This window comes from Benincasa hispida, chromosome 11 (genome assembly GCF_027475165.1).
Source record: "Benincasa hispida cultivar pf3 chromosome 11, pf3_genome.v1.1, whole genome shotgun sequence".
Classification (NCBI taxonomy): Eukaryota; Viridiplantae; Streptophyta; class Magnoliopsida; order Cucurbitales; family Cucurbitaceae; genus Benincasa; species Benincasa hispida.
Window position 1 is genome coordinate 53,858,773 of NC_143488.1, and position 14,611 is coordinate 53,873,383.

General features: G+C 33.9%; 1 protein-coding gene and 1 pseudogene across 8 annotated transcripts; one reads left to right on the forward strand and one right to left on the reverse strand.

Moving 5' to 3' along the window:
- Window positions 1-258: 258 nt before the first annotated feature.
- On the reverse strand, window positions 259-10,481 carry SK13 (shaggy-like kinase 13). Of its 8 annotated transcripts, XR_005485513.2 has the most exons (15): window positions 10,168-10,398; window positions 6,339-6,513; window positions 6,145-6,237; window positions 5,940-5,999; window positions 5,521-5,793; window positions 4,999-5,073; window positions 4,863-4,919; window positions 4,574-4,714; window positions 4,387-4,437; window positions 4,203-4,298; window positions 4,042-4,125; window positions 2,909-3,011; window positions 2,070-2,198; window positions 1,511-1,726; window positions 259-585 (listed from the first exon to the last, which is right to left on the reverse strand). XR_005485513.2 is itself a non-coding variant. In XM_090307333.1 (14 exons), exons 2-13 carry the CDS (start codon window positions 6,453-6,455, stop codon window positions 2,116-2,118), a joined length of 1,233 nt encoding a protein of 410 aa, XP_090163459.1. In that variant the 5' UTR covers window positions 6,456-6,513; window positions 10,228-10,398; the 3' UTR covers window positions 259-585; window positions 2,070-2,115. The 8 variants fall into 8 exon arrangements, 7 of the variants coding, with proteins under 7 accessions (XP_090163459.1, XP_038903829.1, XP_090163460.1 ...); XM_090307333.1 differs by lacking the exon at window positions 1,511-1,726 and having other exon boundaries at window positions 10,228-10,398; XM_039047901.2 differs by lacking the exon at window positions 1,511-1,726.
- A 2,003-nt stretch (window positions 10,482-12,484) lies between these two features.
- LOC150032728 (uncharacterized) lies at window positions 12,485-14,366 on the forward strand (annotated as a pseudogene).
- Window positions 14,367-14,611: the final 245 nt, after the last annotated feature.

The window sequence follows — 14,611 nt, forward strand, 5'->3', positions numbered from 1 at the left end:
TTAGCCATTAATAGATTCGAATGTTAATTGAGTTATACTCGCTTTAGTAATAAAATCCTTTTAGGTTTAAATACCATTTTGGTCCATGTGATTTGATAGTTGTTTCATTTTAAATGTCCAATTTTGATTGATATAGTTTCAATAAAGTTTAAAAATGATCCGTACTATTAAATTGGAATTTAAAAAATGAGGTGAGTTGGCAAAAAGAATAATAAAAAAAAGTGAAATATGATAAAAAAAAAACACTAAAAGTAAAAATTTTGGGTAAAAAATCAATTCCTCTCTCTTTCCATTATTTCTCTGTTTTTATAGTTTCTTAAACACCATTTCAACGAGGACGAGGAAAGGGACAGAATCGACCGGAGAGATATCCTCGTTGATTGGAGAGGGATGGTTACACCGATTTGAAACCCAAGCTGAAGAAAATCGATCGAAACGACAAGAAAGTGAAAGTCCAACATGGGTTTTTAACAATTTACGAATCCAAAGACGATAACGGAGAAGTTTATGCTATTTAATTATATGGTGCTTTCTGTTAATCCAAATCATAGCCAAGCCACCCCTGCTCCTTGACTAGCCACCTCCCTAGAAGAAATAGAGAAATAATTAAAATATAGAAATATTTGGAAAAAATTACTGAAATGTTTGCTTGAAAGAATGGAAAGAGAGAGCTTGATGAAGAAGATGATGATGGAGAAGAAATACTGAAAGAGGGGAAAGAGAGAGAGAACAAAAGAGGAATCGACTTTTCACCCAAAATTTTTACTTTTGAATTTTTTAATCATATTTCACATTTTTTCTATGGTCCTTTTTGCCAACTAACCTAGCTTTTTTTTTATTCTGATTTGATAGTAGGGACATTTTGATAGTTCCCTGAGGTACAACCCTCTTTACCTCATTTCATTTTCCAATTCAAACATGGGTAAGTACTTCATTTCATTTTTCAATTCAAACATATCTTAATGGTAAGACAGTAATTATTTTAAATGTGGATAGTTTAATTAATTCATCGTCATTATCACATTAAAAAGTCGAATATTTTTTGTTGTCTGAATTTTGACGTTGACACCATGTCCGTTGTCCATTCTTATTCTTCAACACCAATCTTCCATCTTGCATCATGTTTGTTCATACATGCAATATTCTTGTTATAAAAGCAAACTAAGCAACCCCATGCGTTTTTTTCCTCTTTCCTATCAACTTTTTCTATAATTTTTTTTAATACTCATATTATTCTCTTTTTTATTCCTAAAATTTCCATGTTATTTTAAAGGATAGAATGTTACTCATAATCTTTTATAAACATTTTATTATAAACACAGCCACATCATTTCAAGTCTCAATTATGTCAGAAATGCTAAAAGAATTCTACTCTAACAATAATATTAAACCATTTGTGAAAAGTCAAAGTTATATTGCAACTTTTGAAAGTACAAAGATATTTCTTCGATAAGTTGCAAAACTCAAATGTATTTTTTTTTTCTAGAGGTTTAGGAGTTACCAAGTGTACCTTTTTCTAGAGTTCCCAAGCGCCCCCCATATAATTCTATCTCAAAACCAATTGTAATAAAATGAGTAGTCCATATATCTTATAAACATTGCAAGATCTCTTGATTTTTCTAATGTGCTCATCCCCTTCAATATGGTGCCTCTTCAAGTTCACTATTCTTTGATAAGATGACGTTTTTTAGTTTTTGGATTGAATGCCTGTTTGGGCTTCATGGGCCTGACACCATATTTTAACATGAGATTCCATCTAAGAATCAACCGACAATGAGAGAAATGATCTATATATATTATATAACATTGTGAATTCTCTTGATTTTTCTATCGTGAGATGCTCAACAAATGCATGAGTCACTTCTGCCAGAGGAAGCAGTATTCTCAATCAAATACAGACAAGCAGCAGTCAAAAGTATTTTTAAGAGAAGTAAAAATCCTAGGTGAATAGTTATTTCAATAGCAACATTCCTTCAACCAGCGTTAATCTCCGATAATTCTTTTTCAAATAAAATACATTACAATTGATAATCAGACATACACAATTACATTTTGAAGGATTTTCATACCTGTCTGAATCTGACGAGGAAAATAACATTCACGTTGTGTTTTGATCTAAAAATCAAGGAAAGAGCACTGCTTCCGAGCATGTTCTGGGATGAGTTTGGAGAGGAGCTCCAAAGTTGCACCTTTTAGCTCTGCAGATCTCATATTCAGTATCTTTTTAACTGCTAATCGTTTATATGCTCATAAATAATAATAGGTTAAAAACATATCTTTTATTTCTGATATTTTAGTTTCGGTTACATTTTCACCATTAAACTTCTTACTCTAGGCCTGTATGACAATCATTTGACTTTTTGTTTTTGAAAGTTAAACAAAAACAACTTCCATTAATGAGTTTCTTTGATTTCTTAAATTTTCTACAAATGTTTTTAAAAATTCAAGTCGTGTTTCTTGGAGGGGGAAGAAGAAGAGGGGAAAAAAAAACAAAAACACGACAGAACTCATGCCAACATATGTTACTAAACTCATGACATCAAATCATCGAGATATGCGATATGCTCATAATAGATTTTTAGAGAGGTGAAAACCACAGTTGAGGAAACAAACATACTTTTCAAAAACAAAGCATAGAAAATGAAATGGTCATCCAATGGGTTACAGTAATTCAATCCATCAAACGAAGAATCAAAATCAAGTGACAAGATACTAAAAACAAACAAATAATTAAACTACCATTGATCTTAAGATTCTAAGAGTTCACTAAATTTCATTCATTTAACATGGCACATAAGTTGTTTATTAAAAAGAATGGCTATATTTCCAGGAGTACAAGGACTGAAAGCAAACAAACAGTTAGGTTAAAAGTACTATAAAATCCATAATAACTAGGAAGAAACAAAACCTTGGGGTTTGAAGTTGAAGAGAGGAGGCAGGGGGCGCCCGTTTGGAAGACGAGTATTGGGATCGCGGAGTTCATCAAAGAAAGGATGGATACATGCCTCTAACTGTTTTGTTTGTAAAATACATATCAGGAGCAGATAATAATATTACATTGACATTAGAATGATGAGAAATGAATAGGGTGGAGATTTACTGCTTATGTGCAATTACAGCTTTTTTTTATGACATTTACTCACAAAATTGGCTTTAGTATTAGTTTCTTTCTCAGGGAAAAATCATTTCTTTTCCTATACTTTCCAGATTGAATCAGTTAAAATCTTAAACTAATATATATATATTTTTTAAATAAACAACTGCTTTCATTGAGAAAAAAATTGGAAAAAAAGAATGCAAGGGCATAAAAAAATCAAGCCTTAAATCCCTTCTAAAGAAAGGGTTTCCAACTAATAACATACTACCTAGGGAATAATTACAAAAAGTCTTCGAAACCGAAGCCCAAAGAGAGACATGGAACCTTACTGAGGATCAAACCTCATTAGGATCCCTATCCACACCTCTAAACACTCTATTGTTCCTCTCCCTCCAAAGATCCTATAATAGGGCACACACCCTCGCAAACCACAATCTTAAACTTATGGTTGTATTAACTAAGACCCAAAACTTCAAAAAAATAAATCAATTTAGACATAACTCATCGTTACCACAATGTTAGATATAAATAATACTAGAATCAAGTAGGTCGTAGCAGCTTTCATAGTCGAAGTGAGCATAACTCAACAGTAATTGAACATGCACTCTATCCCTCGAGGTTGGAGGTTCACACCAAAAAAGAAAAAAAGGTTTTATTAATATTGTGTGCTCTTCTTCTTCCTCTAGTTTTTATACTCATTTAGAAAGAATGATGTGATAATAGTTCAGATTAGGCGAAGAATAATATTATTTAGGCAATTTTAAGATGATTTTAAATGGAATCAAGTGAGAACAGTTAGAAATCATTAATAAATAGTTTAGTAGTCACTTATGAAAGCAATTATTAGTTTAGGGTTTTTATTAATATAACCTGCAAGTTTAAGGGTATAAAATTTACCCTTTCTTTGAATCGTTTAATCGTGATGGGGAAAGGAAAACACTTACAGCAGTGCACCTAAGATTTGGAGAGTACTGGAGGAGTCTTGAGACAAGATCCACTGCTTCTGGTGGCATTCGCTTGTGAAATATCTGCAGGGCAAAGGTAGATTGGGAGAAACCGCAAACACAAAGAGTAAATGTTGCATTTTGAAATCAAACCTACGTACCTTGTGCCAGGGATGTGCCTTGATTTGTGGGAATTTAAACTCAGTATAATTGGGGTTCATACACTTGATTTCTTCACGGGTAGGAGTCCCAAGTACCTAATCAAAGAGACAAGTTCAACACAACAAGAACCTCAGTTTCTAAAATAGCAACTTATTCTCTTCAGAAAAGAGTGAGGTTACTAACCTTGATTATCTCAACAAGCTGATCCACGCCACTCTCACCAGGAAAGAGAGGCTACAAAATTTGAGCAAGCAAGTAAGAGAGAGATAGGAGAGAGTCAGAGACAGGAAGAGAGGAAGAGAAAATATCCTGATCCCTTCCCAACTTTACATAGAATGAGAAGGAGGGGATTGTTAATTTCGTAAGGAACCTGTCCAAGAAGTAACTCAGCAAGAACGCAGCCCGCAGACCATATATCAATTGCGGTAGTGTATTCAGTAGCCCCAAATATTAGTTCAGGTGCTCGATAATAACGAGAACAAATATATGATATATTTGGCTCGCCTTTCACCTGTTAAAAACAAATGAAAAGGAAGAGACAAGATAGTATATGTTATAAAAGCATCATGCAAAAATGAGGAATAAAGGCAACATAATAGATTTACTGCTAAAAATACTTTTGTAATATCAAGAGATAAGACGCAAAAAGGAAGCCCTACCAGAACTTTTGCACTTCCAAAATCGCATAGCTTGACTTGATGAGTATGGGGATTAACCTGAACAACAATTTTATCAGCAAGTAGCTTTCAAATAACTACAAAAAAAGAGAAAAAAATAAAAGTTTTTAAAGCAAACCAGTAGATTCTGCGGCTTAATATCCCTATGGCATACTCCTATTCCTCCGTGAATGTAGGCTAGAGCTCTACATATCTGTTGAGATATCAAGAGAAACTTAAAATTAGATGCTGTCCAGATTTGCTTCATAATTCCAATATGGATTACTTGGAATAGGTCTTCCCACTTTAAATTAGATAAGTGTACTTCAGACACGCCTTTACACGAAAAGTATTGGATAGAGCTGACATTTAATTAACAAGTATCACACCTGAGAAAACTTTTACATAATAATAGATTATAAAGCATGACGGACTAAAAAACCCCTCAACCAATCCGAGTAAGATGAACTCTACGGAGGATAGTTACCAGGAATTTCTTCACTTAGTACATCTTTGTCAAATATCTCAAGTCAAGTACTATTTTCCCTATCCTAATTCTCTATACATATTGATGTGGTTTAATTATCCATCTGCAACGGGGATAAAGGTAATGAAAGGTAATGCATAAGTCATCTAAACCTTAGAAAGACTATAGATTTACCTGATAGGCATAAAGCTTGACATATATGAGAGGCATCCGCTGATTTGCCTTTGTGTAGTGCTTTATTACCCGATAAACTGTCTCAGGTACATACTCAAGCACCAGATTAAGATAAAGCTCATCCTTTTCCGTTGTGGAAAAAAAGCAGTGTTTCAGAGAAACAACATTAGGATGATCGAGAAGGCGCATTGTTTGCAACTCACGATTCTTATATCTCTTATCCTGAAGGACCTTCTTGATAGCAACAGTTTCTCCAGTCTCAAGGCATTTAGCCTGCAAACCAAAGTCATAAAAGCACAAACTATTACACTTCAACCTCCAAAAGTTGCTGATTTATATTAGTAAGATTTATTATTCTTTTTATGAGGAAATATTACCACCCACTCTCATATAGAAAAACTTGCAATTGAACCCATTACCTGAAATACAATACCGAAGGATCCCTGCCCAACCGTGCGCTCTGCCATGTAACTTATTGTCTGTTACAAAGTTCACGGAAAAATAAATTGCAAAAGCAAGTATAATATAACTTAAAAGGAAATACTCCTAAAAAACGAAGTAGTCTCAATATAGATGCAAATGGTTAGAATATGACATATTCGCAGCAAGTTGTAGAATGTTTACCTGTTTGGATTGACCATTTCGACCACCGATGGTAGTTACAATTATATGTCCAGTTTCTGTACCATTTCCATCAACCACTGTGGCTTCCATATCCTGAAGATGAATATTTAGCACAAAAAAAAAAAAGAAAAAAAAAAGACATAAAGTAGAGAGAATTATTATACTAGACCAGCTATTCGCTTAAAGAGGCCAACCTTTTCAACCTTCTCATCTCTGATCTTCATTTCATTAATCCCCTCCGGAAGTTTATCAGCAAATAATGCAACGCCACTACCGGGTTTTCCAACTGGACCCATACCAGAAGATGCCATAATATGCTAAACTGATACAAATTGATCCTTATGATGCACAGTCTGTGCAATTCCTAACCTGCAATTTAGGAAACGGGGGATTTGAGGAAAGCAGATACTTGGAATCTATGCATGCAAAACATCTAAATCTAAATTCTCTATGATAGCCAGATTTAAAAATTGACTGCTGCGAATCGAGATATTCAATGTCTAACACTGCTGGTTTCAAAGGATTTTAAAATTAAGACTTCTTAGCTGAATCCAAAACTTTACCGCTGTTGGGAGCTTAGGGAAATAATTTTTTTTTGTGACGACATTCAAATCAGAGTTACCATTAAAAACGGTATCACTTGCAAAATATCATTTTCCCATGACCTTACTGATAAATGTAGAACTAACTTCCACAAACAAATAACTTCAAACTTTTGGGCTCCTATTGCTGCTGCTCAAGTGAATGAATCTCGTGATCCAGAGATGCCTTTTGTAGCTTGTGAAAGGACCATTTTCCCAATGTCCTGGTGCAGATGAAGCTCGACCCCCACTTTGTAATTTGAAGCATGGATCTGAAGTTCCATGTTCAAATATAAGTCCTGTGTTTAGGGGCCGGATAAGGTTGAGGGAAATAGGGGCACTCACTCAAATATGCCAAGAGGACATTCTTGATGCTATTAGGTAATAAATTGGTAGGAGTTGGGGGTGAAGATTGTGGTGCATTAAAGTGTATGGAGGCGTACAAGTTGAAAAGGAAGGAACGAAAAGACCGAATAGCTACACCGCACAAGTGGTACTGTTCGAATATATGAGGCCGTTGAAACGGGAAATCGGCCTGGAGGTCTCTCCAGGAGTGATGCAAAAAAGTTTTATGCATGCGCAAACGAACGGTGCCGATGGATATAGAAAAAATCGGGCATTCCCTAGCGATTTTCAGCAACTACGTATTTAAACCCAAGCACTTCTCTGGGAAAGAAAAGCTTCCCTTGGGAAGCTCATTTGCTGTTCGGTAAGGTGGAACAGCCTAACAAAGTGTTCCACGACGCTACTATGGTTTGGGTTGTAGGTTGTCTTCATAAACCATCGTAGTTGCTTTTGTTAGAAGTTAGCACCTCGTACCACTTCCAAAAGTTCAGTTTTGAACGTATCTAGTCTAGTTTTAGAATACATTAACAGAAAAAATGGTCAAATGTGTACAATTTGTAAGCGTACGTATAACTTAACCTAAAAACTAAAAAACAATTACAAATTAGTCCGTATAGCGACCAAAAAAAGGACAAAAGTTGTTTTTACGGAAAAAGGAATCATGCTTAAATTTAGCTTGATAACAAATTAGAAGAAGAAAATCTTAATAGAAGTGAATTTACAGCTAAAGATAATCCAAATTTGTAAATTGTTTCTAAATATCAACAAAATTGTCAATATTTACTTTACCATATATAGGACTTTTACAACAATATCAATACCCATCATCATAAAGAGACAATTTGTTAAGTTTGTTGCGGAAGGTCCATCATAAACTCCAATGGGGCAAACTAATAAACTGTTCAAATTTGGCCAATACGTGGCGTCAATCCATGTGATTCTCTCTAATAAAACAACCAGCTGTCATATGAAAGTGCTTTGTTCTCCACCCGCCTCAAAACAAGGAAAGCGCCTTTTGTGGCGAGCAATATGCTTTGCTGACCATCATCTAGCTTAATTGGCTCAAGGGGAACAGAAGAATCTTCCAGACTGACGAAAGTTCTTTAGAGGAAGAACCTTTTCTTTTCCCTTTTGCGAAGAAACTAAGGAGTAATTTCATTATCAAAAAAGAACAAAGAGCACAAGTTCTTCGGAGAGGGATTAAAGTGTGATTCACTTGAATACATTTCTTAGGGTGTTTTTCCGAACATTTTATGCAATTGTCAGTTCCTCTGTACATGGACAATTGCAGTTGGTTTACTGGTAACTTTTATTTGTTTCCTATGCATCCATTTTGCAGGTTCTTATTGTTGGCTCAGTTGTTGCACCAATTCATGTTACTGGAGCAGTACTTCAACATCTAATACGTAGCTTGATAGAATTTTCGAGTAAAAGCCAAGACAAAGGATTGACCAGTAAAAGAGATGATACAAAGGAAGCAAAAGAACTTAAAAAAAATGTGTTTCTTTAGAAAAACTGTCAAAGTTTTGACACGGAGATTCTGATCGAGAATGCAAGGTTGTTACGGGAATCTTGAGATGGAATGTGAAAGGTCGGGTGCAAGGAGGAAAAGTAAATGGAGATCAAGGAAGTTTTTAGTATTATCCATCCAGTCTTTTCATATTTTACATGAATTTGACCTCTGTTCAATCGAAGATTGAGCGGTTTAAATCTCTGTCAAGTTCTAGAAATTTGGTCCTTCATCGAAGTTTGATGCCTCAAGCCATGTTTTAGCTTTGCGAGATAAGACACCATATCTCTTATGTTATAAGAAGAGTTCCTCTGTTACTTTGAAGGCATCACTCTATTCGGTGAGCCTCAGCCTCTCCAAAGTGAAGTCAATGATGGGGAAATGGTATCGTGGAGCTCTTCAACGTCAGTATATAGTCCTTCTGAATTCTTCGATAATGGTTGAATGAGCTTCAATCAACTTCATCGTATATTGGAGATTATCCCTAAAGTCCTTCTAATGCAAGACTCTCAACAAAGAATCTTCTTATAGCTGCCCAAGCCGAAAATTGAGCAATATTAACAACTTCAGACACTCTGTAAGCAGAGAAGGTTGATGCACGAAGGAAGCATGGAAGGGGGCAAGCATTGTACGAAAACAATGAGAAATCTTCGGACAAAGCAGTCAAGACTTAGTTTCGAGGACTAAACAAACCATTTCCGTAACTAAGCAAACCTTGGGCTGCATGATGATGAGTGCCATGAAAACAAGCACCCTCACTTCGAGCTTAAACATGCATGATTTTGCCTTTAGTTTCATTCAAAAGCTTCATCCGAGTGGAGGTCATGTCCTCCTATACCATGAGAGTCTTCCCCACCACTAACCAGTAAGGGACTATATTCAAATTCCTATCCAACCCCACCTTGAACAAATGATTGGTGAAGCACGTTCAATTGGTCACTCTTGGTTGAATTGAGAGCTTACTCTCTCTCATTCAAGGCAACTCCGGTCCGTCAGAGCACACTGCCTCTCTCATAGAGCTCAACCACGGATCCTATTAAAAGACCATGGTACATTTTGACATACCCTCAAAGGTAGTCCCGAGTTCAAACTTGAAAACTTAATAACTTAAAAGCATTATCGTCTCCCAAACCTATTCTTCAGATGGACGAGACCTCTCAAAATTAGTTGGGTGGACCATGAACATAATGCAAGAAATAAGCCATCGACATTCCAAATACAAAAACAACAAACCGAAAGAAAATTTTCTTTATATGGAAGCTAGCCACACCAGCATAAAGCAAAGGGATAAATGAGTTTCCTCGTGACTCTACCAAATCCAACTAAGCCAATTTCCTACATACCCAGGGGAATGTCAGCACACACTTCCCCTAAGCAATCTAATCCAAAATGGCGAAAACCAAATCTCAGTTCCAAGCATCCAAGACACTCAAAATGCAATACAAACACGATCCAAAACCAGTACAACACTCACAAATGTCCTATCAATTTCTTACAATTTCTCAGCAACAAACCAAAAGGAAAAATTAAAATCCATCAAAACAGTAGAAAACAAAAAAAATCAGTCGAAGTTCAAAATCAAAATACCTGAAGCAAGCAGATCATTTCGCAAAAAAAAAAATTAAAATCCAAGCAGAATCAAGCAACCTACGAATCTTCCCCAAGGGCTGAAAAAGGATCTTTCAGTCTTTGCAGACTCTTTTTTTGACCAATGGAGAGTCGGAGACTCCGTCTTCTCTTCTTCGTTGTTTCTTCTTTTGTTCTCTCTTTCTTTCGCAACTGACAGAGCGGACGCTACCAGTTTGGTCAAATGAAGTTAACGGTCAGTTTTGACGTCCGGGGTTATAGACAGGTTGACACGTGGCGATATTACGGTGGATGGTGGCGTCACGTCGGACTTCCTTCTGTGACCAATGAATAATTGAGTGACACTGGCAATTCAGAACGTTCACTTTCAAGACGAAACGACGTCGTTTTGGTTGTATTGGAATTTGGAATTAAGAGTTTAAAAATGTCAATTTCAACGAAAAATGGAATTGTCTATTCTTGGGCAGGTTTGTTTCCCACAGTTTTAAGACACACATTTAATATCACGTTCGTTTTACTTAATTCCACTTTTTAAATTTGCGTAATTACAAATTTGTCCTTACAATATGAAAAAAATTTAGAATTTTCTTTTAGTGATTTAACAATTAGAATTTTGTTTTTATAATTTGATAAAATCTCATAAATAGTCTTTATGGATTAATAAAATTCTCATACATGGTCCCTATCTTGTGGACTATTTAGGAGTATTTTATCAAATTATAGAGACTAAATGTGTGTTTGGTTTAACTTTTTAAGTATTTGATTTTGAAAATAAGTCATCTTAAAAAAAAATTTGAATTGTTTGACAACGAATCAAAATAATTTTTGAAACATTGTCAAAGTGTATTTTAATCGACTTTTATAAAAATAATTTAAATAAAAATAGTTTTTTAAAAAAATATTTTTTTCTTTGTCAATCCAAACCTACCTTAAATTCTAATTATAAACCATGCAGAATAAATTCTAACTTTTTCTAAACTTTAAATACCAATTTTGCAATGTAACTGTATTGTTATCAATTGGATTTTAAAATCCACGTCACACAGATTTTCTAATATCATTTTTTGTTTTACATAGACTTTTCCATAGTTGTAAGACACATTTAATTTCACGTTTGTCTTACATAATTCCACTATTTGAAATTTAATATATAATTATTTATAGGATTATACAATCCATATGACATAAATTTTCTAATTTTGTTCTTATGGGTTGGATTTTTATGAACGTAAAAATATAACCAGATGCAAAACTAACTTTTGGACATTAATTATTATGCATATTCAAACATATATATTAATTATCTAGGAAATTTGTAGTAGGTGTTTTTTTTTAATTATATATATATATATATTTAGAAATATAAATTATTTTATCCTTAAATACGTTTACCTTTTTTTTTTTTAATTCTAAAATAACCCTATTCTTCCCTTTGTTCTTCATTGTCCAACTTCAATATGTTTTCTTTCTTTATGTCTTCTTCCACTTCTTCCTCATCGTGGGCTTCATCGTCCCCCTTGTTCTTCGTCATCTCCCTTTTTCTTGGTCGTTTTCATTTTCTTTCTGTGTTTTTCTACAGTGCCACTTCTTCTGAAGTTTCATCTTCTTTTTGGTCGAGCTAATGTGCGTTTTCCAGGTACGTCTTCTCAATTCTTCGCCACTCGATTATGAGGTTTTCTGCTCGCGATTTCTTCTTTCTACGTTCGATTTTGTATTTTTGACTCGCGATTTTGTATGGTTTTATCATTTTCTTGTGCGATTCTTTCTCCCATGTCTAGGTATTCGATATCTTACTCTATTTTTTATTAGATGTCTAGGTATTCGATTTCTTCTTCTTTTTTTTTAGGTTTTGTTGATTTTTCTTGAAGTATGCTCTATTTTTATTCGATTTCCTCAGTTCCAAGTATTGACAAAAATTTGACAAAAATTAGTACCCTCACTCCTATCACTGATTATTATTTGAATTATAAGTCATGAACTGCTATCACAAAAATTAATACCCTATTGCTATCACTGCTATCACTTCTATCACATATTACAAACCATGAATTACAAGTGCTCTCACTACTATCACAAAAAGTAGTATCTTCACTGCTATTACTGAAAATTAGTACCCTAAGTTTCAAGTCATGAACTTCCTATCACTGATATTAGTAGTCATGAACTTCCGATCATTAATATTAGTCTATTGATGATAGATACATATCATAGTGTATCAATGATATTAGTCTATCACTTATAAATACTGTTTTCTATTTATTCTACTACTCTAGAATGTCATGAGTTTAATTGTTGTTTCTTGTAGTGATTTGGAAATATGATTAAGCTTGCAATAGTGGTGTTTCATAATGGACAGTTGGATGATAAACATAATTACTTGAATTACAAGACTAAAGGTGCATTGGTTGATGAGATTATGTGTTTTGAGAATTTTGTGGGTTTGATATTAAAGGAAATTCAACTGGATTCATCTATTTCTTCAATACAATTATATACCTTATTGGATTTTGGTATCAGTGGCATTCAAACCATAGTTGAAATTTATGAAGATAATGATGTTGCTTGGTTTTTTAATTTAGTTAAAGAACAAAGTACAAGACATCCATTAGTTGTTCATGCTACTGATCTTGTTGTAGAAGGAGTTTCCAATAGTAGATTTGATAATTTTTTTTTTATGTATTGTGTCTTTTTCTTCTTCCATTAGTGATGATTTTAACATCCTAACGAATGTTGATATTGGTAGCTTGTCTTCTACATTTGATTTGAAAGAGAAGGATATGTTTGCTAGTAAGGAAATAGTATCAAAGTCTTTTTACTACATAGCTATAAAGAACAACTTTGAGTTTAAGACTGTAAGATCAAATTCTAAAGTAATTGTGTTGAAGTGCTCCCAAGAAGATTGTGAATGGTATGTTTGTGCCTCTCGTTATAAGGGTGGGGAACTTTAGAAACTTAGAAAGTATATTGCTAATTATAGTTGTTCTATAAATGCTATTCAAACTTCTCATAGATAAGCATCGTCATCATTGATTGATGACTGTATGATAAAAGATTTTAGTCGTTGTAACCGTTTGACTTCGATGATATTATGATTCACATGCATACTAAATTTGGGGTAACTGTTAGCTACTATAAAGTTTGGAGGGCGAAAGAATATATTATGAAGTCATTGATTGGTGATGCAAAGGAATCTTATGCCTTGATCCCAAATTTTTTGACAAAGCTAAAAGAAATGAATCCAAGTTTGTTTTTTCCTGCTATCCTTTATATATCATCAATCAAGCTTTCAATAAATGTGTAATCAATATTTGTAGACTTGCTTGATTGATATGGTCTATCAATGATGTTGGTCTATCAGTGATAGGTCCTATAGTAAATGAGTATATCATTGGTCTATTGCTGATATTTGGTTTATAAGTGATAGATCTCATGTAAAACAGAATGTAATTATTCTTTGATATATATATATATTAATCTTACTGTAGGTTCATTCACTGCATATGAAACTAATTCTGAGGGATATTTTAAGTATTGTTTCATGGCAACTGGATCGTGTATTGAGGGGTGGAAATATTGTAGACAAAACATATCTGTTGATGGCACCTTTTTGAAATGTAAATATGGTGGAACTCTTTTGATGACGTCAACAATTGATGGTAACAACCAAATTTTTCCTCTTGCCTTTAGTATTGTAGACTCTGAGAATGATGCATCATGGAGATGGTTTTTTGATAATATAAAGAAAAGTTTAGGGGATCGAGAAGGTTTAGTTATTATATTCGATCGACATTTAAGTATTCCAAAAGGTGTTCAAAATGTTTTTCCAACAGCTGAATATTGTGCTTGTCTGCAACACCTTTTGAGAAATTTGAAGTTGACATATAAGGACTCTTTTATTGATAATATGTTTTTTAGATGTGGAAAAGCATATACTATTGCTGATTTTGAGCTAAATATGAGATGGATGGAGGTTATATATCCTCACATACGAGACTATCTTAGTAATGTTGGTTTCGAGAAGTGGGCTCATGCATATTGTAGAAGGAGAGGATATCAGATGATGACTACAAAAATTTCAGAATGTTTAAATGTAGTTTTAAAAGAACTTAGAGATTTACCTTTGGCATCACTACTCGATTCAATTAGACAATTACTTCAAAAATGATTTTATGATAAAAGTAAACCTGTATATTATATGAAATTTATTTTGACTAGCTGGGCTGAGGGGAAACTACGAATACAACATCAGATATCAAGAAGCTTTACGATAATAGTTACTTGTTTTCATGGGTAATATAACAATTTTTCAGTGATCGAGTTCTATCAGTGATAGACTTCTATCATTGATAGACTTAGATAGTTAGATCTTAATTAATTTCTTGTCTATGTGTCATTTTTCTCAGATTAATGCAATTAATGATGTCGAATTTCAAGTAATTGATGG

Excerpts from the sequence above, each read along its gene's own strand:
- SK13 (XM_090307333.1), bottom strand. The coding sequence starts at position 6,455 with ATGGCATCTTCTGGTATGGGTCCAGTTGGAAAACCCGGTAGTGGCGTT. Across the intron at positions 6,000-6,144 it reads GAAATGGTCAATCCAAACAG|ACAATAAGTTACATGGCAGA; the intron begins GTAAACATTCTA and ends ACTTTGTAACAG. Across the intron at positions 2,199-2,908 it reads CTTCAACTTCAAACCCCAAG|AGCTAAAAGGTGCAACTTTG; the intron begins GTTTTGTTTCTT and ends TGAGATCTGCAG.